The following is a 21,090-nucleotide window of genomic DNA, read 5'->3' as shown; positions in this document are numbered from 1 at the left end:
CACTGTGCCTGGCTTAAGCAGTGTTTTGTAGGTCTCCTTGCAGAGATATTTCACCCTGTCCTTGCTTAGCTATAATCCTAAGTATTTTATATTTGGGTGTGTGTATGGCAATTGTGAATGGGATTTAATTCTTGATTTGGCTATTTGACTGTTGTTGGTATATAGACATGTTATTAATTTTTAACATTGATTTTTATATCCTGAGACTTTGCTAAAGTTGTTTATCATGTTAAGGAGCCTGTGGGCTGAGACTGTGAATTTTCTAGATATAGAATCATGTCATGTGCAAACAACGATGGTCTGACTTCCTCTCTTCTATTTGGATGTCCTTTGTTTCTTTCTCTCGCCTGATTGCCCTGGCCAGGACTTCCACTACTATGTGGAAGGGTGAGAGAGGGCATCCTTGTCTTGTGCTGACTTTCAAGGGGGATGTTTACAGCTTTTGTCTATTCAGTATGATTTTGGCTGTGAGTCTGTCATAGATGGATCTTATTATTTTGAGGTATGCTCCTCCAGTACCTAGCTTATTAAGAGATTTTAACATGAAGAGGTGTTGATTTTATTGAAAGTCTTTTATGCGCCTGTTTAGATAATCAGTGATTTGTCTTTTAGTACTGTTTATGTGATGAATTGCATTTATTGATTTGTGTATGTTGAACTAACCTTGCATACCAGGGATAAAGCCTACTTGAATGTGTTAGATAAGCTTTTTGATGTGCTGCTGGATTCAGTTTGCCAATATTTTGCTGACAAATTTTGCATCGATGTTCATCAAGGATATTGGCCTGAAGTTTTCTTTGTTGTGTCTCAGCCAGGTTTTGGTATCACAATGATGCTGGTCTCATAAAATGATTTAGAGATAAGTCCCTTCTCCTCAATTCTTTGGAATAGTTTCAGCAGGAATTGTACCAGCTTTTCTTTGTACATCTGGAGGTATTCAGCTATGAATCTCTCTGGTCCTGGGCTTTGGTTGGTAGGCTATTCACTACTGGCTCAATTTCAGAGCTTGCTATTGGTCTCTTCAGGGATTTCATTACTTTCTGGTTCAGTCTTGGGAGGGTGTGTGTGTGTCCGATATTTATACATTTCTTCTAGATTTTCTAGTATTTGTATAGAGGTGTTCACAATATTCTCTGATGGTTATTTGTATTTCTGTGGGGTTAGTGGTAATATCCTCTCTGTTTTTTCTGATTGTGTTTATTTGAATCTTCTCTCCTTTCTTCTTTATTAGTCTAGCCTAGTGGTCTATTTTACTTTTTCAGAAAACCAGCTCCTAGATTTGATCAGAATGTGTGTGTGTGTGTGTGTGTGTGTGTGTGTGTGTGTGTGTCACCCTGTGTCCTTCAATCCAGCTCTGATTTTGATTATTTCTTGCCTTCTGTGAGCTTTGGGATTTGTTTTCTCTTGGTTCTCTAGTTTAGTTGTGATGTTAGGTTGTTAACTTGATCTTTCTAACTTCTTGATGTCAACATTTAGTTCTATTAGTTCTATAAATTTTCCTCTTAACCCTGCCTTAGCTACGTCCCAGAAATTCTGGGACATTTTATCTTTGTTCTCACTGGTTTCAAAAAATTTCTTGATTTTTGCCTTAATTTCATTATTTATCCAAAAGTCATTCAAGGCAGGTTATTCAATTTCCATGTGATTATATGGTTTTGAGTAAGTTTTTTAGTATTGATTTCTAATTTGATTGTGTTGTGGTCTGAGAGATTGTCAGTATTTCAATTCTTTTGCATTTGCTGAGGAGTGTTTTACTTCTGGTTATGTGATTCATTTTTAGAGTATGTGCCATGTGGTGATGAGAAGAATGTATATTCTTTTTTGTTTTGGGGTAGAGAGTTCTGTAGATGTCTATCAGGTCCATTTGATCCAATGCTGAGTTCAGTACCTGAATGTCTTTGTTAACTTTCCATTTTGATTATCTACTACTGACAGTGGGGTATTAAAGCCTCCTACAACTATTATGTAGGAGTCTAAGTCTCTTTGTAGGTCTCAACTTGATTTATGAATCTGGGTGCTCCTGTGTTGGGTACATACATATTTAGGATAGTTAGATCTTCTTGTTGAATTGAACCCTTTACCATTAAGTAATTCCTTGGTCTTTTTTTTTTTTCATCTTGGTTCGTTTAAAGTCCATTTTGTCTGAAACCAGAATTGAAACCCTGCTTTTTTCTGTTTTCATTTGCTTGGTAGATTTTTCTCCATCCCTTTATTTTAAGCCTATGTGTGTCACTGCATATGAGATGGGTCTATTGAAGACAGAATGCCAATGGCTGTCGGTTCTTTATTCAGCTTGCCATGATGTGTCTTTTAATTAGGGTGTTTAGCCCCTTTACATTCAAGGCATTGACATGTGTAGATTTGATCATGATGTTAGCTGGTTAATTTGCAGACTTGTTTAAGTGGTTGCTTTATAGTGCCACTGGTCGGTGTACTTCAGTGTGTTTTTGTGGTGGCTGGTAATGGTCTTTCCCATATTTAGTGCTTCCTTCAGGGGCTCTTGTAAGGCAGGTCTGGTGATAACAAATTTCCTCAGCATTTATTTGTCTGCAAAAGATCTTCTTTCTCCTTCACTTAGTTTGGATAGATAGGAATTTCTGGGTTGGAATTTCTTTCCTTTAAGAATGTTGAGCTGTGGTAGCTCACGCCTGTAATCCAAGCACTTTGGGAGGTCAAGGCGAGCGGATCACAAGGTCAAGAGATTGAGACCATCCTGGTCAACATGGTAAAACCCCATCCCTACTAAAAAATACAAAAATTAGCTGGGTGTGGTGGCACACACCTGTAGTCCCAGCTACTCGGGATGCTGAGGCAGGAGAATCACTGGAACCTGGGAGGTGGAGAATGCAGTGAGCCGAGATCATGCCACTGCACTCCAGTCTGGCAACAGAGTGAGACTCTGACTCAAAAAATTAAAAAAAAAAAGTTGAATATTGGCCCGCAGTCTCTTCTGGCTTATAGGGTTTCAGCTAAGCATTCCACTATTAGTCTGATAGGCTTCCTTTTGTCAGTGACCTAACATTTCTGTCTAGCTGCCTTTAACATTTTTTCACTTCTACCTTGGAGAATCTGAAGATTATGTGTCTTGGGGATGATCTTCCTGTGAAATATCTTACTGGGGTTCTCTGCATTTCCTGAATTTGAACGTTGGCCTCTCCACCTAGGTTGGGGAAGTTCTCTTGCATGTTACACTGAAATATGTTTTCCAAATTGGTTCCATTCCTCCCATCTCTTTCAGGGACACATAGTTGTCAGCAAGAGCCCCTCCACACCCCCAGCTGGGTTGCCTCCACCCCTGTAGTGAATGGTGGCTAGAACCCGCTCACACCCCGGCACCTGCTGGCGCTGTACCGCAGCTGCTGCTACAGGGATGGATCCCGCTATTACCACACTAGGAAACACTTTGGCTGACAACGCCCTTTAGAGTATAGTGATCAGAGATCTAGGAGCCCCTTGGCACCCCCAGCACAGCGGATTTCTAACTCCAAGGAGCCAAAGAACAATCTTGGGTCCCAATACAAGTCTCCCAGAGTTAAGGTATAGCAGTGTAGTAGTTGGGAGCTGAGTGCTGACACCCTAAAAATCTTCCAGAAATGAAACGAAACCAGTTAGCTGAATCTACCTTATACTACAATCAAATCCTCAAGCTCATCGGCTAGGATAAAAGAAGAAAACCTATCCAAAGTTCAGCAGCCTCAAAGATTGAAGGTAGATAAGCCCACGAAGATGAGGAAGAATCAGTACAAGAACCCTGACAATTCAGAAAGCCCGAGTGCCTTCTTTGTTCCAGACAACCACATCACTCTTCCAGCAAAAGCTCTGAAGCAGGGTGAGATGGCTGAAATGTGAGAAGTAGAATTCAGAATATGGTTAGAAAGATTATTGAACTATAGGAGTATGTTGAAACCCAATTCAAGGAAGCTAAAAATGATGATAAAATAATGCAGAAGTTGACAGACAAAATGCCCAGTACAGAAAAGAATGTTGCTGACCTGAGAGGGTTGAACAAATACACCACAAGAACTTCAGAGTCTGGCTCTGTCACCCAGGCTGGAGTGCAGTGGTGCCATTTTGGCTCACTGCAACCTCTGCCTCCTGGGTTCAAGCGATTCTCCTGCCTCAGCCTCCTGAGTAGCTGGGACACTTGCCTCAGACTCAAACCTCTTGAGTTTCTTCAGATTTCATTGGTGCCACCTGCTTCCTGGGTCTCCAGACACCGGTTCCACCTCCACTTCCTGTGCCAGACGTTTTCTGTGGTTCTGCTGCCCGGGGCTGCCCAGTCTCCTGTCCTTGGCATGCTGGGCCCTTTGGATCCCCTTATATAGCCAGGCTGACCAGCTGCACCCAGGGGTTCTAGCTCTAACTGCCTACTACAGGGATATCCAGAATGAACTCCTAGAGGTCCGATGATTCCATCCAGCAGGTGGAGGGGGACTTGCACCTTGGGGTGACCTTGGACCAACAAGAAACAGGAGATGGAGGAGAAGTAGCAGATTAATTCCCATTCTTTCTCCCTCCCATGGATGGCTCTAAGACACTATTGTGTTTACAGAATGCCTTGTGAGGCTCCAGTGTGCCAGCTGGAGGCTCCTGATGAACAGCTCTGTTGCTCTTCCTGGCTCGTGGTAGGGCAGCAGCTACTCATGCATTCGTCTGCACTGCTGCACGTCTTTCACTTACACCCTGCTTTTCTCACGCTTGCAGTTGTAGTGGCCTCAGTAAAGCGTAATCGCTTCAGTTCTTGCCTCAGGTTAGAGTCATGACAGCCCAAGCTGAGAGCATACCTCGTAGAGACCCTACCCATGATAAACAGGGAACGATTCCTTTCCTGTTTGTTATGCCAAATAACAAGAATACAAGAATAAAAACTTTTTTTTTTTTTTTTTTTTTTTTTTGAGACAGTCTTGCTCTGTCACCCAGGCTGTAGTGCACAATCTCGGTTCACCGCAACCTCCACCTCCTGGGTTCAAGGGACTCTCCTGCCTCCACCTCCTGAGTAGCTGGGATTATAGGCATGCACCACCATGCCCCACTGATTTTTGTACATGTAGTACAGATGAGGTTTCACCACTTTGGGCAGGCTGCTCTCGAACTCCTGACCTTAAGTGGTCTACCCGCCTCAGCCTCCCAAAGTGCTAGGATTATAGGCTACCCCATTTATTTTTGTGTGTGTAGCATGTAGCCTCAACTCATTCTGGAACTTACTCTTCATGACATTTTGATATGCAGGAAGTCATTTCATAATTTATACTCTTTAAACAAAACCAGAAGAGTTTCTACCAGTTTCTCACTGGCTTAAAAAAAAAAAAAAAAAAAAACTGCTTAAATAATTGATTTTCTTCTACTTGCATGTAAAATAAGAGAACAATAATCAGGCCATGAATTTTTACCAGCTCTTATCTTGGCAAGAGTTGTGTTTCATTTTGTGTAGGTGGGAGGTTCTATAGCTTGGTCATAATATTAAAAGCTTAAGTAGATATTTCCAGTTTCTCCTTCTGGCAATTAAGAGCCTATCATCTTAAGGTCATCTATTACTCCTATTTTTGACATGACATCTGCCTATATCTACATTTCTGAATTTACATGTGTGATATTATGCATATCTAATTTTAGTACATTTTTTAATACAAGTCTCAAAACTGCAGGTAATTCAACTTATGTGTAACAAATGTTAGATTTGGTCTTTTAAAAAAAATTTAAGAGTTTCTGCTTACATATTAATATAGTATAGCTCATGTCAGGTTCATTACATGTACTTTGTGCTGTTAACCAGCCCTATAAAAAGTTTTTTTTGTATGAAGAAAAATTAAAAGGCCTATTTAGCAGTACTTAATGAAGATAGAATATACCTATATGAAGTTCATAGGTTTTCTGGAACAAAATCAATATAAAACTTTCTAAAGGAATTGGAACATGTTATGGATGTGCAGGGTTGGTAGGCAAAACTCTGTGGTTTTGGGAACATGAAACTTTAAGGATTGATTTAATTACCTGATTTAGATTCACATTAGCCACACAACTAAATTATACTGTTTTAGATGAAATGATACTGAACTTTGTTCTGTGAGAGATGTGTGCTATTAATATTTATGGCTATTAAAAAGCCCAGGCTCGGCCGGGCATGATGACTCACACGTGTAATCCCAGCACTTTGGGAGGCCGAGGTGGGCGGATCACGAGGTCAGGAGATCGAGACCATTCCGGTCAACATGGTGAAACTCCGTCTCTACTAAAAATACAAACATTAGCTGGGCATGGTGGTGCACGCCTGTAGTCCCAGCTACTCAGGAGGCTGAGGCAGGAGAATTGTTCGAACCCAGGAGGTGGAGGCTATGGTGAGCCGAGACTGCCATTGCACTACAGCCTGGGCAACAAGAATGAAACTCCGGCACAAAAACAAAAAGCCCAGGCTCCATCCAGCACTTCTGTCAAGATTAGGATGCTATTTAACCAGCCACTATCACAGGTATTTTTGAGTGCTGGGAAAAAGTATTATCAGGAAGGCGAGGTGACAGTGAGGTCACTCTCTTCACAACACAACAGACAGATATGAAATAATCTGGGGAATGTCTAACTGTTCAAGCCTGTTCCATGTCAAGTATACATTAATTCCATGCTTGGGTAAGTTTGACTTTCAAAAAGTTCTCTTTCACTGTGCCCAGAGTAAATGAGGCACTCAGCACTGATGGCCACCCAAACACCTTACCAACAACAGGGGTAGAACTGGTACATTCACCCAGAAAACAGGAGCTTCAGAAACATGTGAACATTTCCCCAGTGAAGCAACAGAGTGAAAAATGTACAGTTTTCCAAGATACGGTTTTTACAAAGTACTTTCATTACAATATGACTTTTAAATGAGTTCTTGTGGGGTTGGGAACAATCTCCTGCACATAAAAAATCACCATCTTTTGGGTGCGACGGTGGCCCACACTTGTAATCCCAGCACTTTGGAAGGCTGAGGCAGGTGGATCACGAGGTTAGGAGTTCGAGACCAGCCTGGCCAACACAGTAAAACCCCATCTCTACTCAAAGTACAAAAATTAGCTGGGTGTGGTGGCGGGTGCCTGTAATACCAGCTACTCAGGAGGCTGAGGCAGGAGAATCACTTGAACCTAGGAGGCAGAAGTTGCAGTGAGCCAAAATGGCACCACTGCACTCCAGCCTGGGTGACAGAGCTAGACTCTGTCTCAAAAAAAAAAAAAAAAAAAAGACCATCTGAGTAGTACCAATGGACAGTGATGACCAGGGTGCATTTGGAAAACTTCAAGTATGAATATAAATTTATTTCATGGCATAGATGCAAAAGATGTTTCCAAGGAAAGAAAGGGGAGGAACAGATAAATAAAGGCAGAATGATGTCTGTTAAGTATCGTAGCTGAGAATAGCGATATGTGGGCATTCATCATAGTGTTTTCTTTGGGGGGTGAATGTTTGAATATTGGTCTAGTATTTCTTTCTTTTTTTCTTTCTTTTTTTTTTTTCTTGAGACAGAGTTTCACTCTTGTTGCCCAGGCTGGGGTGCAATGGCACAATTTTGGCTCACTGCAACCTCTGCCTCTCGGGTTCCAGTGATTCTCCTGCCTCAGCTTCCTGAGTAACTGGGATTACAGGTACGCACCATCATACCTGGCTATTTTTTTTTTTTTTGTATTTTTAGTAGAGATGGGGTTTCTCCATGTTGGTCAGAGTGGTCTCGAACTCTTGACCTCAGGTTATCCACCCACCTCGGCCTCCCAGGACTTCATTTCTTGACCTTGGGTCATGCAGTCCTGAGTTGAATTTTGAATCAGAGAAGTGGAGAGCTTACATTGTGTTTGAGATTCACTGAGATACTTCCTGTGGGAATTCATGTTGATAAACAAAAGCTTCCTCTCCTCTCTTGAGGCCTTGAGAAGAGAAGGAAGAGGGGTCTTCCTCTGCTGGTGGGCCAGTGAGGAGGCTGGGAAGTGTGAATTTCTCCAGTAACCAACTCTTCTCCTTTGCTCTTTCTCCAACATGGATGTGTCCCAAATCCCAGCCTCCGAGTCATTCTGCCACCTCCCAGAACTTTAGAGCTGGGCAAGTCAGTCAGGAGGGCCTATAAGAGCCTGAAAAAATCTAGGGGCAGCCGTGCGTTTATTCACTCACCTCCCACCTGTATTGTTACTTTGTGTCACCTCTGATTTGGGCATTATAAGTAGAACACCTGAATCTATCAGTGGACTTCATGTCCCGGATATTCATTCCTCCCCACTAGATGGCTTGCTCTGCAGTGTTCCAGGGCAAACGGCAGTGCACTCTCTGATGTTTTGTGGAACTGACGTCATTTATTTTATTCAGTCTTCAGAGCATCAGATCCCCTCCCCAAACAGCTTTGAAAACTCCTATGGTACAGCGAGATTTATTCCTTGCCCCGTATACAAGTCATACCAGAAGACAATGGCAAAATCTGGATACTGTTGCTCTGATGTCGTGCTGGTAAGGTGTAAGATGACAGATAAGTCACTGGTTGGCATACAGCAAATGTTCGATTGGTATTTGAATGTTTAATACACCACTTACCAGGGTACTGATTCTCTTTCATATTAAGACGGAAAATGAAATCCTATTAAAGGAAATGAATTTCCCCTGAGCAGGGAAGAGCTTTCTAAGACAGCCATATAAAAATTAAATAATCTGGGAGATAGTGATTGTTTTTTGGTTTGTTTGTTTGTTTGGTTGGTTTTTGGTCTTTGGAGGTTTTCAAGCGGTCTGGCTGAACCACATAACAGGGAAAGGGGGTAGGCCAGGTGCCTGGTGACTCTGAGGTCCCACCATCATATATACAACAGACTTAGAGCTACCAGGAAATCTGACAGCGTTACAGGTTTCAGTGTTGTGTTTGGGATTGTCCTCTATCCACCTCAACTTACAAGCTCTAAGTTTTCTGAGTCCCAGTCATAAGTTAAACGGAGAAAGAAGAGGATGAGAAAGTTAGTTAAATAGTTTAATCAGAGCGGTTTTACAATTCTAAAATTAACAAGCAGACTTGTAATAAAAGAGCTCCAATGTTTGCAAAATGACCTTGTTTCCATTCTGAATCTGACTTTTTAATTGTAAAGATTAGCATTACATTTAAAAGGACTCAGAATGGAAACAATGGAGTGATGTGATGATCATCCGTTTTGTGATGCAACTGATGAAATCCCTGACTGGCTATTGCTTCAGCTTTGATATTAAAAAAATGGCCTGACAAGAAAGTCCTTAATCAACAAAACTGATCACAGGTGGCTGAACGAGAAAAACCCAAAACTACGGTCAAGTTCATAACCTATCACACTGTTGGTGGATGACACTGGCTCCAGATATACAATTAAGCCCACGACACTTTATTACTATGAATATAATTATGAAGTTTCTCTCACATTGATCAACTTGTTTCTGAAGGTTTTCTGTGTTCATTTAAACTTGCATAATAAACATGCAATGAATGGTTTCTTTTGAAAGTGTATTTTTTGCAGTCTTTTGTTTTCATACAAAGATTTCATAAAGTTGCAATGTTGCATTGGAGCATTACCAAAATAATAGCAGAGCGTATGGTAGGGCAAATGTGAATTTAGCTGAATGAGAAGAGCCTCCTTTCATCCTGAGACACACCACCCGTGTTTTTTTGTTTGTTGTTTTTTGTTTTGAGGTGCAAACTGCTTTTCTTACCCTCCCCCACCAAAGAAAAGAATAAAGAAAAAAACCTCACAAAATCAATCTAAGAAAAGAAAGGTCGACATAAAGAAAATAAAGATGCTTTGTCATGCACGTATCTTCTGCATAGCTCAACCCACATATAGTAAGGCACTATTTCCCTTCGCAACTGGTGTCCACGGCAATCTGTTAAGTGCTACAGTGCTCTGTGACCATTAGACAGTTTCCTTCCAGGATGGCGAAATAAAGAGGCCGGGTGAGTGTGGCTGCCACGCGTCTCTGTGAAGGTCCCGTAGCTCGAAGAGACTCCAGGAGTCTCAGAAGAAAATCTGTCTATGTGTGTTATGACAGTGTCCAGAATGGTTTTCTTTCCAGAGTTCCTTTTTTGTCTGAGTATGAATTTAGATTATTCTTCAGTCTTTAGTCTCAAAGAAAATACAGAAGGTGTGCGGGGGGGTACAGGTCTTCCATTTGAAACGGCTTCGATGCTCCCAGGAAACACACAATGCTGGCAATTCACAAAATCAGCCAAATGTTTCCAAGAGAGCAGAGAGATTGAGAGAGGGAGAAAGAGGGGTGGGGTTTTGGTTTGTAGAGGTGATTGGGGTCTGAGTTTAATTTAGCTGGTCTTCATACTGTTTCCGGAAACAATCCCCTGCTGGGAAGAATTCCCAACACCTTTCTTGATACATCTTCCAGACGTAAGACTCCTGTGAAAGTAAAGGAAATGTATTCACATCTTCCCCAAAGTGTGCGCTAACAAAACGTAAGGTAGAAACTCATTTCTGTTACCTGTATCACATGTCACGGAAAAGCCCACATTCATTTAGATGGTACCTATACCAGACCTTATTAATTTCTCATAATAATCATCATCCTGATCGTAATATAATAATTTTTAAAAATATGTTGGCTGGGTACACTGGCTCAGGCCTGTAATCACAGCACTTTGGGAGGCTGAGATGGGAGGATCGCTTGAGCTTAGGCATTCGAGACCAGCCTGGGCAACATAACGAGACCTTGTCTGTATTAAAAGAAAAAAGCCAGGTGTGGTGGTACACACCTGTAGTCCCAGGTACTTGTGGGGTTGAAACAGGAGAATTTCTTGAGCCCAGGAAGTCAAGACCGTAGGAAGCCCTGATCGTACCACTTAACTCCAGCCTGGGCAAAACAGCAAGACTTTGTCTCAAAAAAATATATACATATATGTGTATATGTGTGTGTGTGTGTGTGTGTATGCTTTTGAGGGCTTTCAAAATATTGTAGCCTTCAAATTCAAACTAACAATCTTTGCACTTGGTAGAGAAATTTCAAATAGCTTTAAATACTTTATACATTTAATATGTCTTGTACATAATAATTTGAAGTTCATTGAAAATCATCTGCTATCTGATTAAACAATCAAGGATATTATATAATAATTAAGAATATTTTTTTTTTTTTTTTTTTGAGAGAGTCTCACTCTACCACCCAGGCTGGAGTGATCTCGGCTCACTGCAACCTCCACCTCCCAAGTTTGAGTAATTTTCCTGCCTCAGCCTCCTGAGTAGCTGTGACTACAGGCATGTGCCACCATACCCGGCTAACTTTTTGTATTTTTGGTAGAGATGGGGTTTCACCATGTTAGCTAGGATGGTCTCAACCTCCTGACCTCGTGATCTGCCCAGCTCAGCCTCCCAAAGTGCTGGGATCACAAGGTATGAGCCACTGTGCCCGGCTTAAGAACACTCTATTTTTAAAATAATGGAATTCAAAACTCAAATCCAGCATTTTCAGTTAATAAAAGCTTATTGTCTTAAGTAAAATTAGTATAGAATTTTACTTTAACAAAGGCAATGTTTTTCCATACTCATCCAACATAACAGGAACTTTATATCAAGATAACTAATATCTGAAAGCAATTCTATCCCTTGCTGTTTAATGCACACATTTTGTTCTGACATTTAGGGCTTCTCATTTCTTTCAGAAGATGACATATATTCATAATTTACCTACCTGTCCTGTGTGTTCTGTTTCATCTTTGTTTATAAGATACATCAGAAAAAACCTACAGATACAGAGAAACTGATCAGAAACGAACTGTATGGAAATACTAGGGTAAATGGGCATATTTAGATATATTGTTACGTTGCATTGAATATGGCCAGTGCAGAGAAAACACCATGTGCAAATATTTGAAAAAATTACAGTGTACCAGAAAGAGGGAAGGCTGTTGTTGACCTGACTTTTCTGATCTGATGCTATTTTACCCTGGAGCCTTCAAGTTAGGAATATATACACCGGTCAGAATCAAATCAACACTGATGAATTAGAACTGAAAACTAGCTTAAGGAGAAGTTTTAATTTACCGATGAAGTTCCACTGAGTATAGTTAAACCAATTTTTTTCCCCTACAATACTACTCAGTGTTTCTTCTGTTTGATACTGAAATTGGGCCAGAAAATCAGTAAGAATAGCATTTTACCAAACAATAGTCTGGGCTAATCTTGAGTAATGGGAAGATTTCTATGTATTAATATATTTTTAAATGCAGCTTTTAAGTAGCTATCCCTCAGTGCCTGATGAGATCTGTAAGTCCTCTGTAAGATCTATAAGAAGAAAAATGAAGACTCGCACCTCCCTAGGAAGCAGTCTGAGAATTCCTATCTGAAATGAGAAACATGACCAAGATTTCCACAGTGACTCTGCTCCTTCCTCCCTGTCCACCTCTTCATTTCAAGTTCTAGAAAGTATCATTCATGTGAAGAGCGGGAATTTAACCTCTTTAGTCAACCTACTCCAGCGGGAAAGAGAGCCATTAGCTGTTGGTCTTTTTCTTGAAGTATCTTCAGCAATTGTTTCTTAAAAAGGGGGAAAACTCCTCTCTGTTCTTAGATGGGTGGGAACTGGCGGTGGCTGCAGGGAGAGGTGAAACATTCTTAAACGGGCACACTCACAAGTAATTAGCCAAGTTGTGCTCCTGTAAAGTGTGGGTTTCAAAGCCATGTGGTACAGTGTCGAAGTAATCGTTGCCTATCCCGCAGATGAAGCATTTGGTCTAGAAAACCAAAAAAATATTCACGTCAGAGTTCAGAAAGCAAAACAAAAGGAAAACACAACTGGCCATGTAGGGACAGCTATTTGGTTGACTCAATACACATCAAAGACCATCACGGGGAGGTTGTGTGCCACACCCACGAATATAGATGGAACTGTCGCTGTAACTCTGTCTTGGTGTTGGCTCAAATGACACAGGTACCAGTAGCAAGAAGGAGCAGACGCAGACAGGGAACAAGAGGATGATGATGGCTGAAAAGCAACATCTCTTCCTTATTTTCTCTAGCCTAGGTGAAAATGTCCAAGCTTGGTGATCGACTCCTATTCATGGTATTGACTACAGTTATCCTAGCAGGATTAACTTGTCCTCAACTCAAACTGCGAACTTAGCACCCACCCAAACAAAATCTGATGACCAAGCAGGGAAAGGTACAGACTGCTTTCCTTTAGAAAAGGCCAAATCCAATACCAAGCTATGAGGCATCCCATCTACAATTTAGCGAGGGTCCACCAGGTGCTGTGCTAGGTACAGAATTAACCAGTGGATGTGTACAGAGAACAACTTTCTCCTCTAGGAACCAGGTGCCTGTTCCTTTTGCTTCCACCTTCACTGGACCACCCCTCTCCTCATGCAGCCTATAGAAAGGCACCTGCTTACATCTGCCGCGTACAGGCAGGCCTGGTCCACAAAACCCAAGGAGAAGGAGACCCTCCGTTGTATTAATAGAATTGCCCATGTGTCCATTCAAATGTATTCAATAATTATTGTCTCATGTGCCGAGTGCTCATCTTTCCCTGCCAGGTGTAAGCTGTTTAATGCCATCTGAAGCATGTTTGAGGCCTTGTATTTTAGGGACTACAGTCAAGGTGATTGATTATAATAGTGTGTGTAGTTCTTCCTGCGTTGCTGATCCATGACGGCTGACAGCTGATAGGCCACACTGAGGAATTTGGGAGAACAGTCAGTCAGGTCTTCATACCACTACAGTGATGTCTCTTAAATTGAACTGGCTCAAACCACACCCACCAGCTTTATCAATGAACCTGTTCTTCCCCTGGGTTACCTGTGTTAGCTAACTGTGCCACATCCATCTGGTGGCTCATCCCCGAAACCTGGATATCCCCTTGCTTGCTCTATCCTCTGCATCCGGCCAATGACCAAGTTCCTCACGGAGGATGCAGGAACTAGACGGATTTAGGCAGTACTTGGCCAACTCCCAAGGGACACTTCTTTAGCAAAAGCTTCATAATCTCCCACCTGCGAAATGCTGACGGCCCACTTCCCTGCCCCTGTTCTTGCCAGTTTCTAGTTCATGCCTCATATGTTAAACCATAGTTATCTTTCTAAAATGCAAATCTGATCACCTGGCTGCCCTGCTGAAAACCCTGTTCATGTTTCCCACAGCCCATATATTAAACTGTAAATTTCTCAAATGAGTGATTAGGTGCTTCATTCACTGGTCTTCCTCTCCAGCCGCCTCATCAGAATTTAATCTGCATCTGGTAGCACTGAGGCTGCTAAGGAAAAAAACCTGTGCATCAAGTCCTCTAAAATCAGTCTTGGGATATAATTTCAGGTGGTGACGTTCTCATAGACCCCATTGTGAGTGGTATCCCTGGAGATGCATGTGGTGTAGAAAAAGGGGATAGGGAGGTTGCCCAAACTGTCCTCCTCTCTCCCTATCAAAGTCCACAGTCTTGCACAGTCTTCAGGCCTCGGCGCAGACATTCCTTCTAGGAAGTTCCCTGACCATCTAGGAGTGAATCAGATACCAGCCTACAGACTTCAGCACCCAGGACTTTACTCCCATAAAGGACTCACCACATTGCCCTGTAATCATCTATTTACTTGTCATTGAATCTTTGGTATTGAATGAATAGTCTCCCCACTTCTGGAGGGACAGGATGCTGTCCCTATTGCTGTTTACATGCACGTGGGGTCCACCAGTTTCAGCCTCCCACGCTATGCAACTCTATGTACTGCCTGAATGGAAAACAGGCCAGTGAAACCACAGGTGGTGCCCTCTTTCCCTTCCTCTTCCCACATTCATGATTCTCTTGATAAAGGCAGTGAGGAAAATGAGTGCCCAAGAGGGCAAAAAAGCTGAGTCATGCCTGTAGACGCTTACCTCCATATCTTCTTTGACTTGTTCCTGTTGATCTCTTAGTTCTCCAAAAGCATCAATAATAAGACCTGGAGTTAAATAAAAACACAATTTAATCTTTATCAAGCAATGAACAATAATTCACAGTTCCTTGGCTAATCCTCCGGGGAAAGGGGAAATGTACAACTATCTTGGAAAATGTTCAGAACGTGGTAAACCTGATCACATATCCGACACTCCTAGGAAGAGGGAGCTGGTGTTCTCACTTTGGGGGCATACGCTCACTGAAAGAGTGTTTTAAAATGAAGTGACAGTAGGAGAAACCTTTTGTTTACTTGGTATAGACAGATGTTATATTGTTACCTACTTCATGCTGAAACAGAGCAGCTGAGATTTATAAGTACAGAAAACTCTACTAAAAAGGTTTTTCAAGTACTAATGTGGACATAAAACATTACCACTTAAACTAAGAAATTTGCCTCAAGACAGTTTTTGGAGATAGTTTATCGCCCAGGCTGGAGTTCAGTGGTTCGATCACAGCTCACTGCAGCCTCAACCTCCTGGGCTCAAGCGATCCTCCTGTTTCAGCTTCCCAAGTAGCTGGGACTACAGGTGCACCCCACCACACCCTGCTAACTTCCTTGTTTGTAAAGACAGGGTTTTGTCATGTTGTCCAGGCTGGTCTCGAACTCCTGAGCTCAAGCAATCCTTTTGCCACAGCTTCCCAAAGTGGTAGGATTACAGGCATGAGCCATGGTGCTGAGCCTCAAATTACACGTTTCACAAGTCCCTTATAAGTAAGCTTACTGTAATTTCATTGATTGTGGTAATCAGAAACACTGTATTGGGTTGTTTCTTTTCAGCTCTTTTTCCCTCCTGTGACCCACTGGCTTCACACTTTCTTCCAAGTTATTTCATAACTTTGCCCTCTTATAAAACGTTATTTTTACACTCGATAAGGGCACAATGAATTATGAGTCCCTTAAACTTGTCCACAGCACATAACTAAAAAATAGTGTCATTTGATGTCTGTGGAACTTAAAAGAGATTGTCACATTTATAGATATTTAATTCAAGCCAGGATAACTATGTTAAGCAGAAAAGATAACATGATTTTTCTGAAAGAGGAGAATGCCACACTCCAAGTTGCCAGGAAGTAAAAGGAAGAACTAGTGGGTCAACACAGCACTGTGGTTTCCAGGGCTCTGGACCAGACTGCCTGGGGATGGATGGATTCCAGACCCAGCCCTCTCCAGCTGTGCACTTTGGCCAAGTTCCTTAGACTTACTGTGGCTCAGTGACTTCACACATAAGATAAAAGCACCATTCTCATAACGTTGTTGAAATGTAAAATTAGTAAATACATGTGCCCATCAGATAATAGGTACTCATCAATGATACCATTAGTAGCTTTATGATTATTTATAAGGCACTGACTGTGCATCAGGTATTACACTGGGTACTTGAATGGTATGTCTTTTCTGTTTTCTTTTTTTGAGACAGGGTCTCGTTCTTGTTACCCAGGCTGAAGTGCAATGGTGCACTCTCAGCTGACTGCAACTTCCTCCTCCTGGGTTCAACGGATTCTCCTGCCTCAGCCTCCTGGGTAGCTGGGATTACAGGCACGCACCGCCACACCCAGCTAATTTTTGTATTTTCAGTGGAGATGAGGTCTTGCCATGTTGGCCAGGCTGGTCTTAAACCCCTGACCTCAAGTGATTCACCCACCTTGGTTTCCCAAAGTGTTGGGATTACAGGTGTCAGCCACCATGCCTGGCCTGTATGTCATTTTTTAAAACCTCAACAACCAGAGGACTTGGAAGCTGTTGTTGTTGTTGTTGTTGTTGTTGTTGTTGTTGTTGTTGTTGAGATGGAGTTTCCCTCCTGTTGCCCAGGCTGGAGTGCAGTGGTGCAATCTTGGCTCACTTCAACCTCTGCCTTCCGAGTTCAAGTGATTCTCCTGCCTCAGCCTCCCAGTTAGCTGGGATTATAGGTGTGCAACACCACATCCGACTAATTTTGTATTTTTAGTAGAGACAGGGTTTCACCATGTTGATCAGGCTGGTCTCAAACTCCTGACTTCAAGTGATCCACCCCCTCAGCCTCCCAAAGTGCTGGGATTACTGGCATGAGCCACTATGCCCAACTGGCTTAGAAGTTTAAAGGGTTAAATGGCTTACCCACCCTAGTAAAGCTGGGGTTCATGAGTCTGAAACCCAGGGGTGGGAATAAAGCCAAGGAAAGTGCCCTTTCCATTATCTTATTTGAAAAGGACAAAATAAAATGGTATCATCCCGTCATACCAGGGTTCCATGCTGCTTTTATTTCCCCCTGTCAATTGTGTGATGAAGAAATACTCAAAGGAAAAGTCTGATTTGGCTTTGCCAGAAAACTGCTTGACATGATTACCCTACCTTGATTATTAACTTCAGCGACATACGGCTCAAATTCTAAATGTTCCTCAGCTTCAGTGAGGATGATACTTGCCTTGTATTATGGCCAAGAGAATGACAATAACAAAGAAGAAGAAAGTGATGTCAAAGATGATCCGATAGATCTCATATTCGTCTCCTGCTGGGTCTTCAATTTCGTCCCCGATCCCTCCTCCAGCGCGAACTCCAACATACATGTGGAACATATAGCACTGGAAAAGAGACATGCTATCACTTCCTGGAGGGAGATTCCCCACTTTCTTTTCTTTCTTTCTTTTTTTTTTTTAATTGAGACAGAGTCTTGCTCTTGTTGCCCAGGCTGGAGTGCAATGGCGCGATCTCGGCTCACCGCAACCTCTGCCTTCTGGGTTCAAGTGATTCTCCTGCCTCAGCCTCCTGAGTAACTGGGATTACAGGTGCCCGCCACCATGCCCGGCTAATTTTTGTGTTTTTAGCAGTGACAGGGTTTCACCATGTTGGTCAGGCTGGTTTCAAACTCCTGACCTCAGGTGATCTCCTCACCTTGGCCTCCCAAAGTGCCGCAATTACAGGCGTGAGCCACTGTGCCCGGCCAACATTATCCATTTTTATACTCAACAAAACTGAGTTCTCTCTGTAGTTCCTAATCCTCATTCTGGAAATGAGAATCTTTGCATTCTAAATTGCCTCTTTTTGTTTGAATATTTGTAGTTGTGAAGCAAACACTTGGCTTTTGCATGCTGCTGTCTTTTAAACAAAAGTGTATACTGCCTACTATGCTTAGCACTTTCTCTCTCTGGAGAAAACGGAAAATTCTTCACTTGTATCTTGGCTCCGAACCAGCTGGGTAAGGACGTAGTCGTATTATGAACATATTAAGGGACATACAACTATATTGTATTCAATTATTTTGGACAAAGCAGACATTGGAAAGGTGAGGTAAAAGCCCGATATATAGTAAGATGGAATCTTGGAAATTAAACTAGAAGAAAATGTACTAACACCCTCCTTCCCCTAGTATATGTGAAATGTGATGCTGAAATTCTTTTCTACTTTAATATCTAGAATAAAAAAGAGATGAGACCCAAGGAGGAAATAGCATCTTATTGTTTAAACCCTAAAACAGGGGTCCCCAAACTGCGGCCCCCTGAGGCCATTTATCCGGCCCCACCGCACTTCAGGAAGGGGCACCTCTTCCATTGGTGGTCAGCGAGAGGAGCAGAGGATGCATCCGCATCCTGTGCTCCTGGAGTACTGTATGTGGCGGCGCCGCAAAGCATGGCATTGCTCACGTACGGTACTACTTCTGGTGACGCGGGACGCACGCGTCACGGCTCCGGAAGCGCGTCATATGACTGTGGCTGCGGCACCCCACATCACCGGAAGCAGTGTGAAATAACAGCAGAAGTAGGAAGAAAGGCAAAGCACTATAACCATTACTACACAGTACCATGGCCCCCATACTCCCCCAAATGTCCAACAACCTAATGGCCCCATAACCTCCCTTTGCCCAAAAGTCTCCCCCCACATTACTACACACCATGTTTCCCCTATTATAAGACCCTGTCTTATATTAATTTTACCCCCAAAAGACAGGGGCTGTCTTATTTTTAGGAGGTGTCTTATAATAGGGGAAACATGCAGCAGTGGGCTTCCCACAGAAGAGGACCACTGCTGCTGCAGATGTCCAGGATGCTGTATACAGAGTGTCACAGGCTGATCACCACCATCCCTGTATACAGCACTGGAGGCGGTGCTGGGCCTGTGACACTGTATACCGCTGTCTGGGATAGTGGAGGCGCAGCACTGGCTGTGAAATGTGTCACACCTTGCATAGTCCAGCCCTCCAACAGTCTGAGGGACAGTGAACTGGTCCCGTGTAAAAAGTTTGGGGACCCCTGCCCTAAAACATCAAAGCAACCAACAAGTACGCTGCCTGTGCCCAGTGCTGGCAAAGGAGGGGTTCACTAAAGTGCATTTTGGGGTGGTGTCCTCAGCCTCAGCACCAATGACATTTTTGGCTGGATAATTCTTTGGGCAGGGGCTACTCTGTGCATTGTATGATACTTTTAAAAGATCCCTGGGTTGCTACCCCCTGGATACCAACAGCACCCTACCTCATAGTGACAATAAAAGGCATCTTCAGATACCAAGTGTCCTGGGGGTGCTGGAGGGGGGAGGTGAGCAGTAAGGTCATGCTGGACTGGGAGTCACTGGCTTGGAGCCTCCAAGATTTTATCATTTAAGCTAAGTCCAAATTCCATTTTCAGGCCCTTGAATTTAGCCACACGCACCTTTCCCAAGAACCTCCCTCTCGGCTCTCCTCATACCTCCGCCAAATGAAGTTGTTCCTGATTCCAAATCTTTGCGCATATATCCTCCTTCTCTTAGAATATCTTTTTCCATTCTCATCCCATTCCTACTCATCCTGTAGGGCCTAGATTAATGATCCTTCCTCTGAGATTTTCTTAGATTGTTCCAGACACCCTACGTTACTCAACAGATGCATCACCCATCACTTCCAAACTTAGTTAGTTGCTGCTGACCATATTGAAGGGGACAAAGGCCTTAACACAGAAACACCACAGTCCTCTGCTGCTCTTCGTTGCTGGCCATTGCTGGCCATTGCTTCTTAGTCTCCCTGGCCAAGTCTTCCTCATCTCCTTGCAGCTTCATGAGCAAAGGCCCTAGCACTGGGTTCTTTGAACTTTTTCTTTCTAGGACACTCCCTTGGGGGAACTTGCCCAGTTTCCTGGCTTTAAGTGTCATTTCTGTGCCAATCGCACTCATTTCTATTTCCAGCCTGGATCTTTTCCTTGAATTCCACACTTGGATATCCAGCTTGCTTATTTTGTGTTGTCTGTCTCATTCCACTAGGATTGACTGCATTCCAGCAAGAAATACTTTGGTTATTACTCTGTTGCCAGTGCCTAAAATAATGTCCAGCACGTGATAGGCCCTCAAATAATTTGTGAGATGAATGAGGAGTGAGACCAGCTGTTCTTATGGAGCCTTCACTGCCTCAGCTCACAGATCTCACATTCTCAGGACACTTTAAAAAGCATAATGTGGGATGGGCGCAGTGGCTCACACCTGTAATCCCAGCACTTTGGGAGGCAGAGGTGGGCGGATCATTTGGTCAAGAGATCAAGACCATCCTGGCCAAAATGGTGAAACCCTGTCGCTACTAAAAATATAAAAGTTAGCTGGACATGGTGGTGCATGCCTGTAGTCCTGGCTACACGGAGGCAGAGGCAGGAGAATCGCTTGGACCTTGGAGATGGAGGTTGCAGTAAGCCAAGATCACGCCACTGCACTCCAGCCTGGCAGCAGAGCAAGACTCTATCAAAAAAAAAAAAACAAAAAACAAAAACAAAAACCCACAATGTGTAGGCAAAGATCACCCAAAAAGGTACTACCGAAATGCTCATACTTCAACCATGAGTTCAACAGCTGATGGATCTGATAGATGCAGAGGAGAAAAAGTCTCCTGGGTTAGATGGCTGGAATTTAGGGAAAAGAAATAATGTGTCATTTGGAAAAGTTTTATCAGCCTGGCATATAAAGACGAGATTGGGCAGGTTCAGGGTAGTATGGTCGTAGACTCAGCCTGGCACACAATAAAGAACATTATAAGGCCAGCTCGGCCAGTGTCCACCCAAGGTCTGGTCTGGAGCCCAGGTTAGGGGCCTCTTTTGCAAAGAGGCCAGGAGATCCTTAGAGCTGGATTAGGCTGATGGTGTCTAAGCCTAACCTCATATCAGAGTCTCTTGGACCTGGCAACATTCTGGATTCCTGGTACTACCTACTGAATCAATCCCTGGAGGTAAAATCTTACAAACGATCACTTAAAAAAAAAAAAAGTTCTGGGGCCACTG

At 42.9% G+C, this 21,090-nt stretch overlaps 1 protein-coding gene across 15 annotated transcripts in view; it reads right to left on the bottom strand.

Annotated features, from left to right (window-relative positions):
• Positions 1–8,954: 8,954 nt before the first annotated feature.
• RYR2 (ryanodine receptor 2) overlaps positions 8,955–21,090 on the bottom strand; it is a 753,432-nt gene continuing 741,296 nt past the window's right edge. For all 15 annotated transcript variants that reach the window (XM_074385363.1, XM_074385370.1, XM_074385367.1 and 12 more), the window contains 5 exons: positions 17,289–17,445; positions 14,826–14,890; positions 12,597–12,697; positions 11,656–11,707; positions 8,955–10,370 (listed from right to left, as the gene is read on the bottom strand). In XM_074385363.1, coding sequence (XP_074241464.1) covers positions 10,275–10,370; positions 11,656–11,707; positions 12,597–12,697; positions 14,826–14,890; positions 17,289–17,445 — 471 coding nt within the window. In that variant the 3' untranslated portion in view covers positions 8,955–10,274. The remainder of the gene's footprint in view (positions 10,371–11,655; positions 11,708–12,596; positions 12,698–14,825; positions 14,891–17,288; positions 17,446–21,090) is intronic.

The sequence above is a fragment of the Saimiri boliviensis genome, chromosome 14 (genome assembly GCF_048565385.1).
Source record: "Saimiri boliviensis isolate mSaiBol1 chromosome 14, mSaiBol1.pri, whole genome shotgun sequence".
Taxonomy (NCBI): Eukaryota; Metazoa; Chordata; class Mammalia; order Primates; family Cebidae; genus Saimiri; species Saimiri boliviensis.
The sequence above is the reverse complement of the archived record's forward strand: the minus strand, read 5'-3'. Positions and strand labels throughout refer to the sequence as shown.